The sequence below is a fragment of the Diplotaxodon limnothrissa genome, linkage group LG5 (assembly GCF_057381915.1).
Source record: "Diplotaxodon limnothrissa isolate DT_005_m linkage group LG5, D_limnothrissa_male_GT1.1, whole genome shotgun sequence".
Taxonomy (NCBI): domain Eukaryota; kingdom Metazoa; phylum Chordata; class Actinopteri; order Cichliformes; family Cichlidae; genus Diplotaxodon; species Diplotaxodon limnothrissa.
In genome coordinates, this window is record NC_140600.1 from 23,244,375 (window position 1) to 23,266,385 (window position 22,011).

At 39.1% G+C, this 22,011-nt stretch overlaps 1 protein-coding gene across 5 annotated transcripts in view; it reads left to right on the forward strand.

Moving 5' to 3' along the window:
- The first annotated feature begins 432 nt into the window (after positions 1–432).
- atp2b2 (ATPase plasma membrane Ca2+ transporting 2) overlaps positions 433–22,011 on the forward strand; it is a 70,613-nt gene continuing 49,034 nt past the window's right edge. For all 5 annotated transcript variants that reach the window (XM_085354289.1, XM_085354290.1, XM_085354288.1 and 2 more), the window contains exon 1: positions 433–631. In XM_085354289.1, the coding sequence (XP_085210415.1) occupies positions 433–631 (199 nt within the window). The remainder of the gene's footprint in view (positions 632–22,011) is intronic.

Here is a 22,011-nt window from a genome sequence, read left to right on the forward strand (position 1 = left end):
GAGCCTGAGACCGACAGGACTTGCATCTACCATCACTGCCCTTCTCAGGACCTGACCACTGGGGCTGTCCAGTGCTTACCTGGATGCTCCCCACTTGTGTTTTTTCATCCCCTCCTCTTCCTCTCCTCTGCTGCTCTCTCTTCTCTTCTTCTTTTTCTTCTCTGATGGTTTTTTGTCTGCTGAAATCTGTCTTTCCTGAAACAGAGAAGCTGCTCATCAATTTATCCCCACGGATTTTTTCCGCTTTTTAATCCCTGTATCTGCTTACTTTTCTTTGAAGAGATTTTTTTTTCTCATTTTGTTGCTGTTGCCTCATTCACACCTATTTTGGATTTTTTTTTCTTGGAAGAGACTGAGCTCTCTTGTGAAAGCTTTTGTTTGATCTATAAGCAATAAGAAACACTAATCTAACTGACTTAACTAGCTGACATCATGGGAGACATGTCCAACAGCGATTTTTACGCCAAGAACCAAAGAAATGAGGGCAACCATGCAGCAGCCTTTGGCTGCTCGCTCATGGAGCTGCGCTCGTTGATGGAGCTGCGTGGAACAGAGGCGGTGGTCAAGCTCCAGGAGGACTCCGGGGGAGTAGAAGGACTGTGCAAACGACTGAAAACCTCACCCACAGAAGGTGAGTTACCGCGCTTATTTATGCATGTGCGTGGTTGTGAATGTGAAAATGGATGCAGTGGTACTTATTGTACCAAAGACCATTTCTCGAAGAATATGTCCTCCTATGCAGACTGCAGATTTCCAGTATCTGTTCTGTATTTTATTTTTTAATTTTATGGATTACCATAACCTTCTGAATGGATAACCTGCTTCTTTGATACCAAAATCACTGATAAAATCACAGACATGCAGCAACCTTGTAAAGCACCTGGAGAAATGCATAAACACAACATCAGCAAAGTACACATGGGAGGGAGTCCCGTTTGAGGGGACTAATGAAAATTTCTGTTCAGTATGCACAGAAATCTCTGTGGACAATTTAGCCCCCCCTTACTCCCCCCTCCCCTGCAAAAGCATCCCACCCTCCCTTGTCATTCTCTTTTTCAACCAATTGGCTATAGCCTGAAGGAGCAGGTCGCTGGAGCAACACGGTAGAGATTTTGGCCATGTGGGATGTGCTGCGGTTCTTGGGCATGAGAGAAATGGCATAAAAATATCCAAATCCTAATCTGTTTCCTACTTCTTATTTTTAATTAAAAAATAAAACAGTAAGAATTTACATGCAGATGTGCCTCTATGGTTTTACCCTAGTGTGCGTAGCATGTTTGCTCTTACAGATTTTCATTTAAGAACATGATGCAAAAATCCATAATGGTGGTTGTATTTCTTCCAGCCCAATCACTTAAAGCAGTTTTTTTTAATACATACCTAACATAGCTTTGTCATCATAAATCATTCATTTAAATATATACACGTCTAGTTATTCTATTTCTACGCATAACTTGCTTTTTTGGGGGGTTGCATAATCCCCACAAGCAGAAAAATTGGCCTCTCGAATAGCTACACCAGCGTATTGAATATTTATCACAGTACTTAAATCATCTACCTCCCCAGACATTGGGATAATTGATCAGTATTCCTGTAGTGTCACCAGTGTGACATCAGAGGTAGCCTGTAACGTTATAGGCTGACACCCAAAGAAGATTGTGTTTCCTGATCGTCTCATTTCTGTCAGACCATTTCTAGGTCAACTCATGGTTACGCCCACTGGCTATAAGAGCAAACTAGATAAATTTAGGGAAACTTTAAAAATAATTCTTTTATTATTATTGCACGGTTAAATAAATAGTGAATAAATATTTTTAAAGAGATGGATTAAAACAAAACTGAACACAGAATCAGATAGAACACTGATTCTTACCCTTCAGTTTTCTCAGAAGCCTGGTTCCTTGATGTATACCTACACCCGTGATGTAGTGGCTGACTGGGAGGTGAAGAGCTAGCATTTCCTTTAGGCAGCCAGCTGGTGAATGGCACGAGTCATTCAGGGGCTCAATGGACTGTCGGGCTACAGCTTGGTTTCCAAGAACAGTTGGCATTGAGTTGCTTGGTGAATGACCTGTTTTCCTTCAGATAGGAGAGAAGACTGTTGGTGGATACGACTGTTTTCTCAAGAGACAGTAGAGACATGCAGAACGTCAGTAGGTCCACCTTGGTAGAAAGCAAAGAAATACGAAATAACTTTATGGACAGTGTTGCCCCTTGAGGATTGGGGGGATGGAGAGATGCTCGGGGAATTGAAAATCTTTAATACTGTGGAAAAGCAAGAGTAGGAGGGTCTTGACCCAGAAGAAATTATTATAGTACGGAAGCCACAATATGCTCAAAACACCGCTGTAACACGCATAAAATTGCGAGTGAGCTTTTCAGGAAAACATGCCCTCACATTTGGATAAAATTCCCTAACTAGAGAAGAACCAGTAATGCTGTAAAATACTCACTATTAAAAGGTTACGCTTCAGTTTATATTATAGTGCCACTTCTTTAGCCTTGTGCTGAATATCTAATTGTGGTGACTACTGCTCATCACCATATTCGCAATATGAGCAGAAACAATGCCTGCAGTGTTACAGTGATACTCAAATAAATTGAATTTGAGCTAGCAATAAAATTATCATACCAGACATAAAATTATAATTTCATTTTCCCATTCTCACGAGGATCATGATTACATGATTGAATATTACATTTTATCAGTCAACTAAATACTAACCCAGGATCACAGCCTGCCAATGTGCAATAACACACAAAAAATTTTAAGCTAATGTAATAAAAAGAGGGGACTTGTAATCATTAACATACTGTTGTCTACACCCATACTTAATTACCTTAAAACATTAGACAAAAGCAAATTAATCTGCTCAAGGAATAATTACAAATGCATCTCATTTAAAACCTATGAAGGTCTCACATTAAATCACCCAAAACGTCTGGCATTAGATTATCGCCTTCAAATGTAGAACTCCACGGTCCTTCAAAATATACTGCTTTCTGCTTGATATACCCAGTTTTTACAATAAAATAGATAAAAGAAGTGGGAAAAAAATACATCTTTGTGGTGCAGTTAACAATATATATGAGTCACATACTGACTGCATTACTTAAAATAGTACATCACATCGAATGTGTGCACCATTAATTATTAATTCACCATACAGTATGTACCATTTAGTGGATTTACTTCAGCTCAAGGAGGTTTACCCGTATCATATTTATTTATTACTACTTTTAGCTGCTTTTAGGGGTCACCACAGCAGGTAAGTCTGAATATTTTATTTGGCAGATTTTTACAGTATATACCCTTCCTGACACAGACCCCCATGGGATTTGTGTCTCCAGGGATCTTTCATTTGTCAGGCATATGTGTCAACCACTACACTATAGACACACTATCACGTATATTTTAGGATATACCATATTTATTTATTGAAGATTTTTAATTGGTCAGTCCATTTAACAAGTCATTTTTTCAGTTAGGGTCTGAGCTCTATTGCTAACAAGCAGGCTGTCTTCTCCCTGGTGCCTGGTTAGGCTTAATTACTTTTGATAAATTAATTGTTTTCTTTGACAGGATCAGTGACTAAATTTAAACTGAGTGGGTGGGTGGTGCAATTGTATATTAGAAAATACATTATATTATATTAGAAAGATGATCCTGGTAGCTCTTTCAAGTTATTTTATAAGGCTTGCCGTCATGTGTGTTGTGTACTATGAATGTGTCCCATGGGGCTGTGTTAGATCATAAGAGACCCTCGTGTTACATTGTTTCTATGATGATTCATCCTGTATTTGGAAGCAAATTCCCAGGTCTTCAGGTCTGTGTAACAAAACCAGCTGAAACCAGTCAATCAAGCTCAAAAACCAGCCCAGTACTCAAGAATCAGACAGTCAAGAGCAACAACACAACAGCGTGTATGCTGATCTGGAGTCAGTTCATTAGTAAAATTTGAGTGTTAAAAATATTACAGTCATAGTATGCTTTGAATTTGTAGCTATAATTTTTATGCAAAACAGATCTACCAAACTGGTGGACACGTCATTTAACCTACAGCAACTCTTCAGCAGTAACCCAGTTCTGCAGTCAAACCACCAGATGTACATTATTCATACAATCGCTATAAAATCAGCACATACAATAGTTATATTTCTGGGAAATACACTGCACTGAAATACACTTAAATTTAAAATTTCTGGGTTCTCCAGTTCTTAGCCTTCAGAGGTTCAGTACCTTTACCCAGGATGTAGTTACCAAGAAGGTGAGTGTAGGAGTGAAGAGCTAACGTTTCTCTCAGGCAGCCAGCAGGTGAATGACATTAGTCATTCAGGGGTCGGATGCGCTGTCAGGCTACAGCTTAGTTTCTGAGAAGATATGGCATGAGGCCGACCAGCATATGACCTGATTTTCGGAAGACAAAAGGAAAAGGTGTTTTTCGTGCGAGTTGACTTGCTGGTTTCATAAGACACAGTAGAGAGCTGCAACACATCAGTAATCCTCCTCGGGAAGAACGAGAAATCAACAGAGAGAGCTCAGCCGTTCCTCGAGGGTCTGGATGATAGAGAAGTGCTCAAAGCATTGATGGTTTTTGATGCTGAGAACGAGGGTAGGAGGATACTTAGGCAAACATTTGCAGGGAAGCAGTTGTAAATATAGATGGGATTAGAGCCCACATTTTATGGACAGTTTTTCTACATTGCAAAACTACAGTGGTAATTTACATTAAATTAAGCAATAAATACTAATTAATACATGAGAAACTTTGAAGATGCAACAATAATAGTAAAATTCAGATTTTCTTTTTCACACAACCTGTTCTAGCCTCTCTGAGTCTGAATAATTAAATTTCATTTCTTCAAACTCACACCTTTCCTTTAAAATGCTTTTCTTTGCCGTGCCTCATTTATTTATCACTGTTACCTACAACTCTCAACCTCTGCTTGGACACAACTTCTAGAACTACATAGACCGTTTCACACCTGTTTTTGAGTCCTAACTAATTAGCTACAAACCTTAACTGCACTGCAATTGTGTATCTAACAGGATTATGCTCACAGCTTGATCATTTTAATACCACGACCTCATGTCTACTATCCACCACTTTTTTGCCTCTTCTTCACTCTACAAAAAGTTAATAGGACTATTTCAAGCTTGCATGGGTTTGAAAAAAGCTAATCTGGTTCATTTTATACACACAATGTCAAGTTTTTCAGGTGTGAGGGTGGCATTTTTCAGTTCAATTGTTAGAACAGAATTTGCGTAACCAAATGGGATCTTTAATTTAGGTCAAATGTAGAGGTCTGTGCACTTAAAAAAGTATGGGAAGAAGCTGGGAAGAAATTGCAAGTGGCAAACAAGAGGGATATTTGATGATTGTGCATCACGCTGGCTGGCTGTTTTCCCCACCCTCTGTGCTAAACTGTTATCTGTCTGCAAGAAAAAAACCTGCAGACCTCAACATATTGAACTGACCTTTTTAGAACTGGTAAAATGATTTGCTCTCACTTTGCAACCATGCCATGGATATCTTCTCGCTTACGTTGTCTTACTTTTTACCTGCCTTTGTCTTTATTTGTCCTTCCTACTTCCACCAAGCTTCCTCCTAATCAACCCCCCCCCCCAGCTGCCCTTTATCTCTGTCTCCCATCCCTATCTATCACCACACCTTACCTCTCCCCCCTCTTCTCTTTTCTTTCCTCTGCTCCCATTTCTATTTCAGTGTACTGGTCGGTCGCTGGTATCCCAGTGGGCCAGTGTACAGCGTAGCCTAAATAGACTTGCTCTAAATCTATAACCTTCATCATCTCTGTCTTCCATTCTCACTTCTTTTACTAAGTTAGCAACAATGCAATAATGCTATGAAAGTAGCTCCAAATTTTTAAACTTGTCTGTCTCTAACCTAGTAAAATATTTTCACATAATATAAAATTTACTTTTTATTGATATAAAAAAAGACTAAATTTCATTTTAAGCAGATTGGCTTTCATAAACCACAGAGCATAGTAGGCTTTGATGAGTAACACACATGACTGTAACTGAGTGAACACAGATCCAAGAAGGGGACTGCTCCTGCATGGCCTTGTGTGGCAGTAATACCAGCGGCGCATAACCAGATGGCACATCATGCACGTTGCCTGCACTTCTCATGGGAAAACTTGGTTCTTGAGTAAACAGTTCCATCTCTAAAGTGAAAACTGAGCTTATTCATCAGAATGTAATTTGAAACCAGATTTGGATTGCCTCCTCACACAAAGACACAAGTTAGAATTAGGTTTACACAGCATCAAAATCCTTGTAGAGGAAAATCCACATTCCACATTTTCAAACAACTCTGTACACTTATTTAGATGGTAAGTTATTAAACATTATATAAATAATATAAATAAATAAATGGCAAAAGGACATAAAAATTGCATGTTTAGCGTAACCAGCATGATTATATTTCCACCCTGTTTTCTGTTGTTGATTTAAACTGAGAATTTTTTGAGTTTGATGCTTATTCCCATTCTGTTTTTTTCTTTAGTGTTGTTGTCCTTCATATCTGTCCTTGCTTTACTTTAGCGATGGACATAGTTACCATGATGTCAGCTTCTGGTTTTTGAAGTCCTGTTTTGAAGCTTCGAGATGAGCCTTTTTGCTTTTGCCATGTTGATCCAGATATAAAAATATCCTTTTTTTATTCAGTATGTTCTAAAATCAGTGGTTAAGAATAACCATAAAAGGTAGCCATTTATATTTTTCCGTAGATTTCTACAGGGCTGGAAGTATTTTTGCAACCACAGCTATCGCCATATGGTGGCCTTCAAATCAAATGCAGGTGAACGTGCTTGAAATCTGCATTCTTTCTAATGGCCAGTAGGGGTTGAATTATACCCCTGTGAACACTTAACTGATTAGTTTATGGTTTCAATCACTAGTTTCATGTCGTATTAAATACAACATGATTAATCTTTTTTGTAAATGATGGTCTCCTGTCGAGTCAAAACACAGGGTATGCCTAAGGGTGGGCTTAACATTTGGCATATGTTTGGCTACAGTACAAGAATACGCTCAGTCAGATCCTCTCGTTGTGCAGTTTGAAAACCCAAGATGACAGCAGCCAAACTGCTTAGCTCGAGGCTTTAAAATATGATTTCACCAACCGAGAGATTCCATCTTTTATATACAGTTTATGACTTCATTACAAACTGTCCGATTTGCTTCTGTTCAAAATATCAGCTTAATGTGTTTCCACTGCTGAGACCATCATCCCCTGAAAACAGTCACACAGGAACCGCTGGTTTCTTTTTGTACTATGCTGTACTGCTGTTACTGCTTCTAATCATGCAACTCTACACACTTTAGTCCCAATGTTCTGTACTGTTACTGTAATGAGGGCTTTATAAATTCTATACATTGCCCAGGAGAGTGTTTTCTCCCCTCATTTGTCATCTGCTTTTCTCACTTCCTCTTTTTCTTCACCTCTCCTCTCTCTTTCCCTTCTGGGACTGCAGAGTTCAGTTGAAACACACCACCTGTTCTCCCATTTCATCGTCTTTAGTCCTCATTCTAATGCATTCACTCCCATATTCTCTTTGTTTTCCTCCCTGCTTGTGTTCTCTTCACATTTCAGTGTGCATTCTGACATTTCTGCTCATTCTCCTCTTCTGATCGTAACCTCCATTTTTCTCATCTATTTGTCCCTCATCACACCTTTCCTCCTCACCCCCTTTCTTTTCCACCCTCCCTCCATCTCTCCATCCCCGATGTTCATACTAATCACGTCCTCCAGTCGCAGCACCATGAGCACGTTCCCCTCTGACGCAGTCTATTTAATCTCTGTCCCACAAGGGATCTCTCACATGGCGCTGCCGTCTCTTTAATAAGGACAATTTCTCCTGCTCTGCTCCTCCTCTGCTCCTCTTGTATCTGCCCTCCTCTTGCTCCCTCCTCCCCTAGTGACTCTGTAAAAGGGCTGGAAGAGGTAGGGGAAAAAAAAGAGAGACGGAATGAAATTGGAGGCAGCGAAGAAGGGAGAGAGAGAGATGGCTCTCAGAGGACAGATTATAAATGATACACAGCCATTTTGCTCTGTGAGAAAGCAAAACCACACTGTGGGCAGACACGCACACGTAGACATGTACACCACTACTCACACAGGTGTTCTGCAGTGTAGTAGCAGTGACCTTGAGGCAGACTGAAGCAGTAATCTGGCACAGCAGTCAGTCACTGCAGTACCACTCTATATGCGGTATTAAGAAGATTTACACTGGTGCCCTAATGAGTGGTTCATGTAATACTTCGGATGTCATGAAAAAAAGTCTGTTTTCAATAAAGGCTCATCAATAATTCATCAATTCTTTGCAAATTAGTGATAAGCAGTAATCATAAGAAAACAACATGGGCTTGCTACAGTGCACCCACAAACAAAAGTCTCTCTGATGTCTTTTTCTTGTATTTTTGCACGTTTTTTCCCCTTTTGCTCAGCTGTTGTGAAATAGTGACCAGATGACAGTAAAATTACACTATATAAAGCACGATATCATGCATAAATCCAGTTATTAAAAGATGACAAAGTGCTTTTAAATGATCCTAGACTGTCAGGAATGTGAAATCAGGAAAAAAAATAACCTTTCAGCTGCACTGACACTTGAATCTGAAAGCTTGATAGCGTACTGAAACACGAGAAGTCAGCTACCTCACATGCCATCAAACCTAGAGATATAAAAGCTTTGATGGCTTGATATAAAAGAGAAACCCATAAAGGTTCACCCTAGCAACCTAAATGATTCCAATTAAACTTTGATAAAAGATTAGAAAAATTGGTAGTGAGAGCTAATAAACCATTTGCATGCCTTATTACAAAACTAGTGCAAACTTTTTTTAATTCGGTGTAATAAAAAAGGACTAACAGATGTTAGGGAACAATAATAATGGCTGGTGAATCTTTCCACTGCACTGGGAAGTGCAATCATTTCTCAGAAGCTTAGACTTAGGCTTTTATCGCTGTTCCTAGAGAAGTACAACCTCAGCTACAGGGATTTGTTATGTAAGAGAGTGGCCTCCAATGTATACATTAACTGTATACTTTATTATTGACTTCCTGCATAACAAATGTGCTCATTTTGGTTTGAAGATATTACCAGCCATGTCAGCGAGGTGAGTCTGTGTTTGTTTTCATGGTGACGCACCTCCTGCAGGAACTACAACAGAAATGGTTTTGGTGAGTTTGACAGGTTTTTATATTTGTGTGTCTGGACAGATTTTAGTCAACATGATGACTACTGTGAAAGGTATAGCCAAAATGAAGGGCCACTTAAAAGATGGGTACAGTCTGACTCATGAGCATTGAATAAAGGGTAGCTGAATCATGTGCAAAGAGGCAAGATTACACTCATGTTCCTGCATTGGGTTTGATTCAAATATGGTTGTGGTCTTATAATGCGCAGCAATATGTATATATTTAAAGTATCTATATATATATATCTATATATATATATATATATATATATATATATATATATCTATATATATATATATATATATATATATATATGTGTATATATATATATATATATATATATATATATATATATATATATATATATATATATATATATATATATATATATATATGTGTATATATATATGTGTATATATATATATATATATATATATATATACAGTGGGGCAAAAAAGTATTTAGTCAGCCACCGATTGTGCAAGTTCCCCCACCTAAAATGATGACAGAGGTCAGTAATTTGCACCAGAGGTACACTTCAACTGTGAGAGACAGAATGTGAAAAAAAAATCCATGAATTCACATGGTAGGATTTGTAAAGAATTTATTCGTGAATCAGGGTGGAAAATAAGTATTTGGTCAATAACAAAAATACAACTCAATACTTTGTAACATAACCTTTGTTGGCAATAACAGAGGTCAAACGTTTACTATAGGTCTTTACCAGGTTTGCACACGCAGTAGCTGGTATTTTGGCCCATTCCTCCATGCAGATCTTCTCGAGAGCAGTGATGTTTTGGGGCTGTCGCCGAGCAACACGGACTTTCAACTCCCGCCACAGATTTTCTATGGGGTTGAGGTCTGGAGACTGGCTAGGCCACTCCAGGACTTTCAAATGCTTCTTACGGAGCCACTCCTTTGTTGCCCGGGCGGTGTGTTTTGGATCATTGTCATGTTGGAAGACCCAGCCTCGTTTCATCTTCAAAGTTCTCACTGATGGAAGGAGGTTTTGGCTCAACATCTCACGATACATGGCCCCATTCATTCTGTCCTTAACACGGATCAGTCGTCCTGTCCCCTTGGCAGAAAAACAGCCCCATAGCATGATGTTTCCACCCCCATGCTTCACAGTAGGTATGGTGTTCTTGGGATGCAACTCAGTATTCTTCTTCCTCCAAACACGACGAGTTGAGTTTATACCAAAAAGTTCTACTTTGGTTTCATCTGACCACATGACATTCTCCCAATCCTCTGCTGTATCATCCATGTGCTCTCTGGCAAACTTCAGACGGGCCTGGACATGCACTGGCTTCAGCAGCGGAACACGTCTGGCACTGCGGGATTTGATTCCCTGCCGTTGTAGTGTGTTACTGATGGTGACCTTTGTTACTTTGGTCCCAGCTCTCTGCAGGTCATTCACCAGGTCCCCCCGTGTGGTTCTGGGATCTTTGCTCACCTTTTTCATGATCATTTTGACCCCACGGGATGAGATCTTGCGTGGAGCCCCAGATCGAGGGAGATTATCAGTGGTCTTGTATGTCTTCCATTTTCTGATGATTGCTCCCACAGTTGATTTTTTCACACCAAGCTGCTTGCCTATTGTAGATTCACTCTTCCCAGTCTGGTGCAGGTCTACAATACTTTTCCTGGTGTCCTTCGAAAGCTCTTTGGTCTTGGCCATGGCGGAGTTTGGAGTCTGACTGTTTGAGGCTGTGGACAGGTGTCTTTTATACAGATGATGAGTTCAAACAGGTGCCATTCATACAGGTAACGAGTGGGGGACAGAAAAGCTTCTTACAAAAGACGTTACAGGTCTGTGAGAGCCAGAGATTTTCCTTGTTTGAGGTGACCAAATACTTATTTTCCACCCTAATTTACGAATAAATTCTTTACAAATCCTACCATGTGGATTCATGGATTTTTTTTTCACATTCTGTCTCTCACAGTTGAAGTGTACATCTGGTGCAAATTACTGACCTCTGTCATCATTTTAGGTGGGGGAACTTGCACAATCGGTGGCTGACTAAATACTTTTTTGCCCCACTGTATGTATATATGTGTGTGTGTATATATATATATATATATATATATATATATATATATATATATATATATATATCCCCTTGTTGCATATGTGTGCAACTCTCTGATGAAATCACAGCTTTAGAGGGAATGTCAGAAAGATACACACACAGATGCTGGGCATGTCCCAAGAGATGCCTGACTGAATTAAGAGGACAGCTGCCAAAAACCAGACTCTACTGGCCTGTTCCCATGGAGCCTGGTGCTGACTCATGACAGTATACAGTATGTCTGTCTGTGTGAGTTTATAGTATAGTGTACAGATTGGCACAGTAAACATGGTTGAAGATGTAAAATTTATTTTTAGAATCCAAAAAGTGACTGTAAGCTAATCCAGTGCTAATAAAAAAAACAGGACATGTGCTTAATAAACTTTTACTTGGAAATCAATTTAGAACAAACTTAGGTGCCCTCTCTTATGGATATAACCTTATATTGGATCATATCTTTATTTGAAAAATAATTTATTGTGTTTGCTTAGAGCTATTACGCCTATTAAGTCTGGCTTTGTAGAAGTATTTAGATCTTTGTCCTAGGTTGCTGTTGTATATCTACATGCAGTACTTGTCTGCTGAAATGTCTTAAATCTGAAATGCTGGAAGTCAGAAGTATCTGGATAGGGAGTTGACAGGCACGGCAGTGCTTTTAGCTGGATATGCAGAGTCCGGGTGTATAACCGGCTTGTTTCTCTCCATGTCAGCTTTTTTCCTGAGTTGACCTCTCTCCTCTCTTTTCTCCCGCTGTGGGGCAGAATAAGGGTGTTACCACTGCTGCCAAACAGACAGACAGCATTTCCTTCTCAAGGGCACATAAACAGATAGTCTTGAACCAGATCCAGCCCTGCCTTGCTCAAGGGCACAGAGCAGCTGTCTCTGAGCTTTGAGTTTACCAGTAGTTGAAAACTGTATAACAAGCCTGTCACATCAGAAAAGACAAGCACAAACAAGGAGATAGAAATAAGCTTTTCTGGACCTTTAAAATGTATCTGTCTGTGCCATACCCATGATCATAAAGCAAGCAAAAGCTTAATCTTGCCTATTTTCAAATTTTTACAAAACCTTATTCAATGCATCCCTATAAACTCTTGGAGACTTTAATGATATTTGAAACTATTTAGGAGATTTTATAACTTAAAGAATTTATTGAAAATCCTTTCAGTAAATCCACTTATCTAGCCGTTGTTGCAGGTGTTGCTGGAGACTCTCCGAGCTGTAAAAGGCAGGTTACACCCTGGACAGTTTGCCAGTCCACTACAGAGCTTACACAGAAACAAATGTTCACGCTCACATCCACACCTACACCTACAATTTAGAATCACCAAATTATGCATGTGTTTGGACCGTGGGAGGAAGCCTGAACACCTGGAGAAAACCCACGCAGGCACAGAGAGAACATGCGAACTCCACACAGAAAAGCTGGTTCAAGGAGTTTAGTTTGCCTTTTTCTCTGTGACAAATATTTTACCAGTATTTATTTCACTGCAGAAGCAAAGCAGAGGCTTCTGACACAACTGCCAAGATGCAGAGGATAAAGATTCAGCAGCACTCGTAGCACATTAAAGACTTTTATTATGTGTTATATGTACTTCAAGTGCTGCAGTGTTCAGTCAGTATCTCTACATCACTGTGTAAGTTAGAAGCACAACAGCAGGTGTATCTATTTGTGCGGTAAAACTGCAGTAAACAGGCCCCAGGTTTGAACTTCTGGGCTTATATAGCTTATATAGATACCAAAGTTGAAAATACAAATTCAAACATTTTTTGAAAAGAAAAAAAAAAAAATATATATATATATATATATATTATTATTTTTTATATATATATATATTTAAAAAAAAAATTTTAATGGTAAAAAGAAATAATTACATATATAAAGCAGATGGCTTCGTTTAATAAAGGTCATTGAATAGTGATGCACAGTCAGCATTTTTTTTTTTATTTATTTCACTGGGCCATTTCTATGTGTGCAGTTCAGATGTTCTCCCTGTGTCTTCCTTCGAGTGCTCTGGTTTCCTCCCTATGTATAGACATGTATAAGCTGTAGGTTTGGATATGGGAGCGTTGTCTCTCCTTGTGTTGGCGCTGTGTTTGTTTTGTACCCCCCGTCCCCTGTACATGTCACTAGTGAGAAAGTGACTAGTGATATGTCTGGGGGAGGGGGGGGGGGGGGGGGTGTAAGGTGGGATTGGCTCCAGCCTCCTGTGACCCTAGATAGATAAGATATTTAGAGGATGGATGGATGAATAGATTATAGCTTAGCATTTTAAAGCATTGTTTTGGCTTTCTAGTCCAATTTCCTGCACCCAATGATCAGAAACCCAAACTCTGTTTCTTCCCTGCGCTTTCAAACAGACAGATGATAAAGGGGGCATTAGAGTGTGTTGATTTCCCTTACCTGTTATGACTATTTCATGACTCTCTCTGGTAGTTTGAATTTTAATAGCTGTCCCTATTGTGTCTGGAGCTTATCTGAGCCCCTGGGCGAAACCAGAGACTGACACCCAGATGGGAGACAGCAGATAGACCACTGTCACTCTCCCTTTCAGCCTCTTGGCCCTGGATGCTCTCTCTTTTCACTCCCAGGGGGGAAGGATTGTGGATTTGTGTGGGCGTGCATGCACTGTGTATGTGTGCAGTTAGAAATGTTGGAAAAGCCCGGGTGACAAAATTAGAGATGTCAAGACTATTTTAAACTAAATTCTTTGAGTTTAGTTTAAAATAGTCTTTAAATTGTCTTACTGCTTACTATTGTATTCTTTGAAAACAAGAGTAAGCATCACTTACTTTGTATGCATTTTTTTCTCTTTCAATTTTCAATATATCCTGTTACACCATTTTAAAAGCTCATGCATGTTTTACATAATCAAAATGCACTTATATTTCTGCTATTATGAATACAGCAGCTCATACATAACTGCATTCACAGCCTGGTCATACAAGAGTGGAGTAGGCAACAGATGTGTTTCTTCCATGCATGTATGCATGTGTAAAGGAGAAAGTGAGAAACAGATGGAAAAAAAAGTCAGAGAGGTTTTTTTTTGTTTTGTTTTTTTCTTTTGGGGGGGTTACCGTAAGTAGACACCTACAGCTTTTATTTATTTGATCGTCTATAAGGTATAAAGAATACAGTAGCAATAACATTTCATGAATGACTGACTTTCAAAAAAACATAAATAAATAAAAAGAAAAAACTCAGTAAATTTGTGTTAACTGGATGAGCGAAGAAGAATGAGAGCTACATGGTGGATTGATTGACTGAATAAATGGTTGAACGGTCTGGAATTACAGGATGAAGTTACTGACCTCATTACACTTTGCCCTTATCACTAAGTAGTTGTGTCTAAACATGCTGGCAAGGTCTCATTTTCCCTTACAATGCAAACACACACACACACACACACACACACACACACACACACACACACACACACACACACACACACACACACACACACACACACACACACAGGCTGTAAACAGATGTCTCATTAATGTTGTGTCCACATGCAGGGCACTGGAGCCAGCTAACTTTACAGTACTTTCAGGTGGTGGAACAGATACACTGTTGACTAATAAATTCAGTCAGGCACTTGTATTTTTCTTCTGTTTTTTCACTTTCGGTGGATTCATTTTAAGATAAGTTTCCACAATTTCAAACTTTTTTTCTGTTTAATTCTGAAAATATTTTGAAAGCTAGGTTCAATGCAGCATCTCTGTCCATTAGATGCAAACACAGCAGAATTGTTAAGAATGAGATTGCGCAGAGATCTTAATATGATGAATCGTGCAGCCCTAATGTACGCCCCCGTTTGTGGTGTGGACCTCGCCCATGTGCATCATTTTCACAGAATAAATAACCGTGTAATGAATTTTGAAAGGAGCCATATGAACTGCTTATGAGTCACAAGGAGCCTGCTCCCCACCCCCCACCCCTACATTTGCTCTCAATGTGCTACTTTTCAGGCCTCCAAAAAGATTTTCGAAGAGGTGTAAATTAAACCTCTGGGCATTCAAATTCTGTGATATGAGCATCTGTCACTTCAGTAGAGAGAAATACTTCATGATTGATTTTCTTGTCATTCTTTTGAAAAAGCTCTGCACAAAAGTATCATTATGGAGCTGTGTATACTGGCTCAAAGCTTTAAATTAAATATTCAATGCTTTATTTATGTTTTTGAGCCTGTATTTTTGGTTCCATGTTCATTCAATTGTCACTACACATTTTCCTTCCAACATTTACGCTGATATATGCTGCAAAGTACGAATGATAAGTAATTATCAGTTATCCTGCAGAGTGCCTGGTGTGCGTGTTTTTGTGTATGTATGTGTTTGTAAGAGAGCGCGAGCTGTGAGCTGCGTTGTCTCACTCCACTCTGCCATTTCTCGCATGAGTCAGACTCATAGAGCACAGTGCCTGACAGCAAAACTCACCCACTTGTACAGCTGCCCCCACAGACTCTCATGCGCACACACACATGCACACACGGTCACACATTAGTGAATATTTTATTTTCGGCATTGCAACATACATTTAATTGTGGTTGGTGGGACACACTGCTCTGCCATTTGAGCCTTTTAGTTATTAGCAATTTATGTAACACCAGGGACTAAGTAAAGACTTAGCATTTTATTTGTCTTTGTAATAAAAACTTTTAAGACCAGGTGAAAATTGTGTTTCTAGTGAGCTTGTATGTGAGCTTGTAGTAGCTAAGTAAAAAAAAATCACCTCGGCTGTGTAAGACGTGGACGTGTAGATGTCTAAGACTAATGATTTGACATTTGGAGAAAAACCCCCCACAGTAACTTAGCTGAGTTGTCCATTAGTTGCATGGCAACCAGGCCCAGTAATAACCCGACTAATAAAATGTTGAAATGTTGTATTTTTTCATATCTTAATTACTGACTTTTAGAGGCACTGTTAGGTGGATTTAGTTGCATTTGGACTGAGCCAGTTTAGCCTTTACCCTCTATTTTTGTGTTAGTCATGCTAAGCTAAGCTAACAAGCTACTAACTCTATATCTATCATATATGTATAGAACTGTGCAAACATAAATGGAAATACAATATATAAGGCAAAAAAGAGTTTGTAGGTTTCTAACTACCCTGAAAGTCAGTATTTGGTATGGCCACCTTTAGTCTTCACCACAGCCTGAACTTTCTTAGTCAGGCTTGTCCTTTCTTTAAGTAGTCTTCAGGAATAGTACTTCTGGCTTGAAAGCTCTTCTTTGGTTGTTGACAGGCTTGTGTTTTGAAGATGATCTGTCAAGATGATTTCAGACTACTTCAATAATGTCTAGGTCTGGGCTCTGAGGAGGCCAGTCCATGACCAATAGCACTTCATTGTGTGTTTTTCTATTGAGGTACGCTTTTAGTCCATTGTTCGGGATAATTTTCACGCTGAAAAATGAACAGTGGATCAAAATGTTGAAGACTTTTCCTTGTTCACGTTTGACAAGATCCCCAAGACCACTGATCTCAACAAAGCCTACATTGTGTTTTACAGATGGCTGCAGACACTTACTGGACCTCTCTCCTGACCTCCTCCATTCTGATTATAATTTGATCTTGAAGTTTTAAATTTGGATTAGTAATCTGGAACAAAGAAGACCTGTTGCCACAGATTTTCAGTCCAGTTCTTGTGCAATTTGGCATACCTCAGCTTTTTTCTCCTTTCCTTAACAATGGCTCCTTGACAGCCAACTTTCCACCAAGACTATTTCCGAAGAGTAAACAGTAAGATGGATAAACTGAAGGGACAGATGTTTTTCATATGTCAGTATTTTCTTTGTTGTTATTGAAAATTAAACAAAAGCAGATATAATATATAAAGATATGATTTAAAGGTTGTACTTTTTATGTTTATCTGTTATATGTGGACACAATACTGCTTCACCCCTTCAGTTAAGTGCCTTTTTTAATGCTTGAGTGAGTTACAGGTCAGTGTTAAGTGGCCCAACAAACAAAAAGGATTAGTCTGAAAATAGCCAGCTGTATGGACCGACCTGAAAAATAATGAGAAAAAGGTTAGTTTGCAAAGAAATTGGTAAAAGCCCTGCAGAAAGCCTGAGTAACTATTGCTCAAGACCACTTTAAACAAATTCCAAGAAAATCTGGCTTTTTGAGAGCAAAATATAAAGAAATAAGAGGTGGCTCTGAACTTCTGGACAGCACTATTGTGCACTTATTATGCAAAAACCATGGTTTTGCATAGTTTCAGTTTCCAGCCTATTAGCTTTTAGCTGGGGCTGACCATAGGAGAAGGAAAGATAAATGTATGCTTGTGCATGTGCATGTACTCACATATTAGTGTTTGTGTGACCTTGAATCCTCATGAAATGAAAGAATTTTCATTCATGCTTACACACAGAGCATTATGTTTCCTTGCATCTCTGGCTTCTGAAAATATGTCTGATTATAATCTGGTCTGTGAGCAAAACTGGAAGATTGCATATGTGGTGCGTGGAGAACAAGCCTCCTGCCATGGCCTCTTCACTCTGAATCTTGACACACTGTGGAGTCCCTAGAGAATCTGTGCACCCAAGCACTGATTAAATAGTCTATAAATCTAAGACAAAACAACTCCTTAAACTAGAGTACACTCATGTCCATCAAAGACACTGTTGGCAACCCCAAATATTCAGTCATACCATGTTTAAAAGACGTGATGGCACATATTCTCTTACTATATGTGGATACTGGCGATCAGCATCTGCAGAGAATGAAAACAGTATTTAAAAAACCCCATCAGCTTAAACATGTATGGGCATGCATGCATACAGCAAAAGTATCAGACACGCTTTAAGCACTGTTTGTGGTGAATGGCAGAGTGTCCTCTTTGCTGCAAGCAGACACAGTTGGGGAGCAGCATGTGAGACATGGGTCAGCAGATCTAATTCAGGCTTTTGCTTACTTCTATCTCCTCACATGTATTTTATTTATTTGTTTATTTATTTTTTGCAGGACTCTCTGAACTTTATTTTCATCAAAAAAGAAAACAGCTTGGCAGCATGTGTGCTGTGAGAAAATGCATCGCCTTGGAAACTGAACTTTGATTAAATATACTATATATTAAACAATATCACTAAGCCATGAACCATTTGCATCAGTGTTTACACACAGACTAACTGATTCACAGTCAACTTTATTGGCCAAGTATATGAAATATATTAAGCATACAAGAGATTTTTCGAGTAGCTCTCAGAGTATTTTAATACAGATGCGTGAATAAATGTAAAGAATTAAAGATATAGCGTAAAAGCAAGGAAAAGTAAAAAGTCATTCTAAATGATTATTGGAGGACACAAAGGTGTTTCTTTTTTTTGCTTGTTACATATATTTTTCTTCCTTTTCTTGTAGTAATGTGTCCTTATCTAATATTCTCTGAATCTTACATTCCTACCTTTGTCTGTCTCACATCCTCTCTGCAGCCACAATGCATCATTTATACCGTATCTTTTACATGTCATAGTGTTTTCTTACAGTATTTTATACCTGCCCATTTTATCCATGTTGCCTTTATTCTGCCTTTGCACACACAGTAACAAACCTCTACTCCTTTATGGCATAAAATGATGTCATTATTATGGAGGTCATTCTCAAGGACACTGTGACACATTTCTCCATCAATCCCTCTTCTAATAAGAGCATGATAATTATCCACATTTTATCCACTGATGGGTTATTATTCATAGAGTTACTCCACATCCAGCCTAGTCCCCATCTCTCTGTTCTTCTTGTTCTCTTGCTCTTGTGCTCTGTGAGTCACACCTCAACAGCCCCCCCCCCCACCACCACCACCACCACCACCACCACCACACTCTATTTCCCTTTCAAAATGGTGAAAGCTGAAAATAAATGTTGAAGCTATTGATTTGCTTTTTGGGGGGGTGGCGGGGGGGGGGGGGGGAATCAGCATCATCATCATCATCATCATCACCATCGAATTATGTTGCCATGGCAACTTGTTTTGGACACTTTAGCGCACAGTGAAAGAAGGAAAAAAAGTTGAGGCAGACAAGTGTAAAGGGGGGGGGGGGGGGGGGGGTGTGTGTGTGTGTGAAGGGACCTGCTGAAACACCTCAAAAAACGACCTTCAGCTCACTATGTGTATTTTTAAAAAAACACCCTTTGTTTCCCGCACAACGCTGACGAGCATACTTTTCAAGGACATTTAGAGGTCATCTCGTTATTTCGGTCTGCGCACACACAAATACGCAGGCATGCGTTCACTTTAACACAAAACACACATACGAAGCGCACAAAAACTGACACCCACTTACTTATTCACACTTTCTCTGAGGTTGAGAGTTGCGGGTATTTCCACTCAACGAGTGGGATGCATAGTGTTTCCATGGAGATCTATTTTTAGTTGCTGACAAAAAAAGGGCAACTGTTAAAATATACCATCATATTCCCTCTGAGTGCAAAAAAAAATCTAATTTCGTTTCATGCAGGGGTTTTTTTGTTTTTGTTTTTTTACAGTTCCTTTTCCTGTCCCTTGTCATTTGGAATTCGGATGTTAGGCCAGTGCCATTTGCCAGTGTGGATTTTGATCTCAGGTCTTGCTGCTTTTGACTGATAAATATATTGCCAGGCATTTAGTATACGAGAAGAGTCGCCGGGGAAAGGTAGAATTGATGCATTGCTAATAATCCTCACTGGGAACTAAAAAACTGCTTAAAAAGTTTTCTGATCACAATGAGCTAAAAATGTTTTTGGAGCCGAAATCTCTCTTAGGTTACAGAAGTTTGGACAGCTTATCTTAGCCCTGAACCAGAATACCAAGAAAAGTCATTACTGATAGCCTGCGATGCAGTCTTTTCCACGAGTAATAAAATAATCCAAACGTTTATCGAAGTGGGAAAAAAACAACGAAAAAAGGATTTATTGTTGGTATATTAATGAAATTTCCCTTTTCTTTCCCAAAGGATATTTAAACAATACTGTTTAGTTATCTTATCCCACTATTCCATCAGTATTGTAGACATAAAGTGACTTTATGTCTACAATAAAGTCCGGTTCCGGGTCGCTGCTCATGCGGCTGACCGGCCAGCTACCTAGTCTGACCTGTCTCCCCAATGTGATGTTTTTGTATTGTATGTGCGGTCGGCAAGGTCAGTCTATCAATTGCCCCTCAGGGATAAATAAAGTCTTCTGAATCTGAATTTATTTGTGTAGCACTTTACACACAAAATAGTTCGGACAGTATTACAGAAGGAAACAGAAGAGGAATAACAAATAAAAAACATTGTAAAAATGAAAACATGTTTGTTTAACAAGTAAATGAAGAAAAAGCAGACACATGATCAAACACAGCACATAGAGGTTATATAAAGATATCAGCTGTTAAACGGGAACTGCTTACGTTTGGCATAGCTACGAGCTAATGACTCTTTAAATAGCAGTGGAATTGGAAAATAGCAGAGGAAGAAGGGCTTTACAGTCTTAGAGGTAACACACTTTAGTGCTTTGTAGACAAACCTCCGTGTTTGGTACAGTGAGGTGGAGTAGTGTTGGGGTGATGGAGACAGAAGGGCTACTGAAGTTATGAAGGCAGCGGAAAAATGACAATGAAATGAAACCATCAATGACTTTAATAAAAACAGAGAACTGTTTGACATTTGATTTAAATACCTTGAGGGTTTTTTGCCATTCGTTCATGTTCTTTGCATGCTGTTGACATTATAGCTTGTTGTGTTTGAGTTTCATTACTTGGTAATGAATGGTCACACAAAGACTCCTTTGCAATCAGCCTTGATCCTTTCTGAGAAAGTTGTGACTCATTTGTGTGTCACCACAGTTTAAACTGCCTCCACTGCCCGAGCAGTTAGTTGGGTAGACTGACAGCATTTACATGGCAAGCAATATTTCATAAAAGGCCAAATAGATGTTTTTCTGTAAGCAGTATTGTAATCAGTGATCCGGGAATGAAAGATAACTAAGCAGAGGCTTTTCCAGGAAACACTGAGTATTTAATGACTGGGGAGATTGATTACAGTGTAGCTTGCATTTCAAGGGCATTTAAGGAGAATGTAGTTTAAAGTTTTAACAAGGTTAAAGGTCATTTTAAACCAAAGTAATGCCACAAAGAATTTTGCCTAATACATAACAGGTCAGATATCATCTAAGTGAATGCTAGGATTAGTATATGCATCCATTGTTTTATCATATTTATTTTAAAAAACATATATCACTGCAGTATCAGCAGAAATTGACTTTTTTTAAAAGATAGAAAGGGTTCATGTAAATATGTATTTATAAGCAGCGTTTATCTTTGTGTGTGCGTGTGTGCGTGTGTGTGTGTGTGTGTGTGTGTGTGTGTGTGTCTAACCAACTGGAACTGGCTAAAGCCCTGTTATATGAGCTCTACTCTTACTGTTTGATATTGCAAGCAAACTGCAGGCATGCTTGGCCAAGCTTATTAAACACACACGCACACATGCACACACACAAAGCTCAAGCAGTCTCTCAAGAGTCACGAGCTTATACTCACACACATGTGCGCACACAAGCACATACACTTGCTTTTGTAAGATGTGAGGCAGGATGCTGTGGAGATCAGTGGATGTACATGCTAGGTTTTCTCAAGAGACAATTAAAAGGGAATAGATAATAAGGTTATTTATAGACGGATCTATTTGTAACCGGGGCATTCTCCATCGTAAGAGCTGGGAATTGTTCTCTTTCCTGCCTTCCCTCCTTT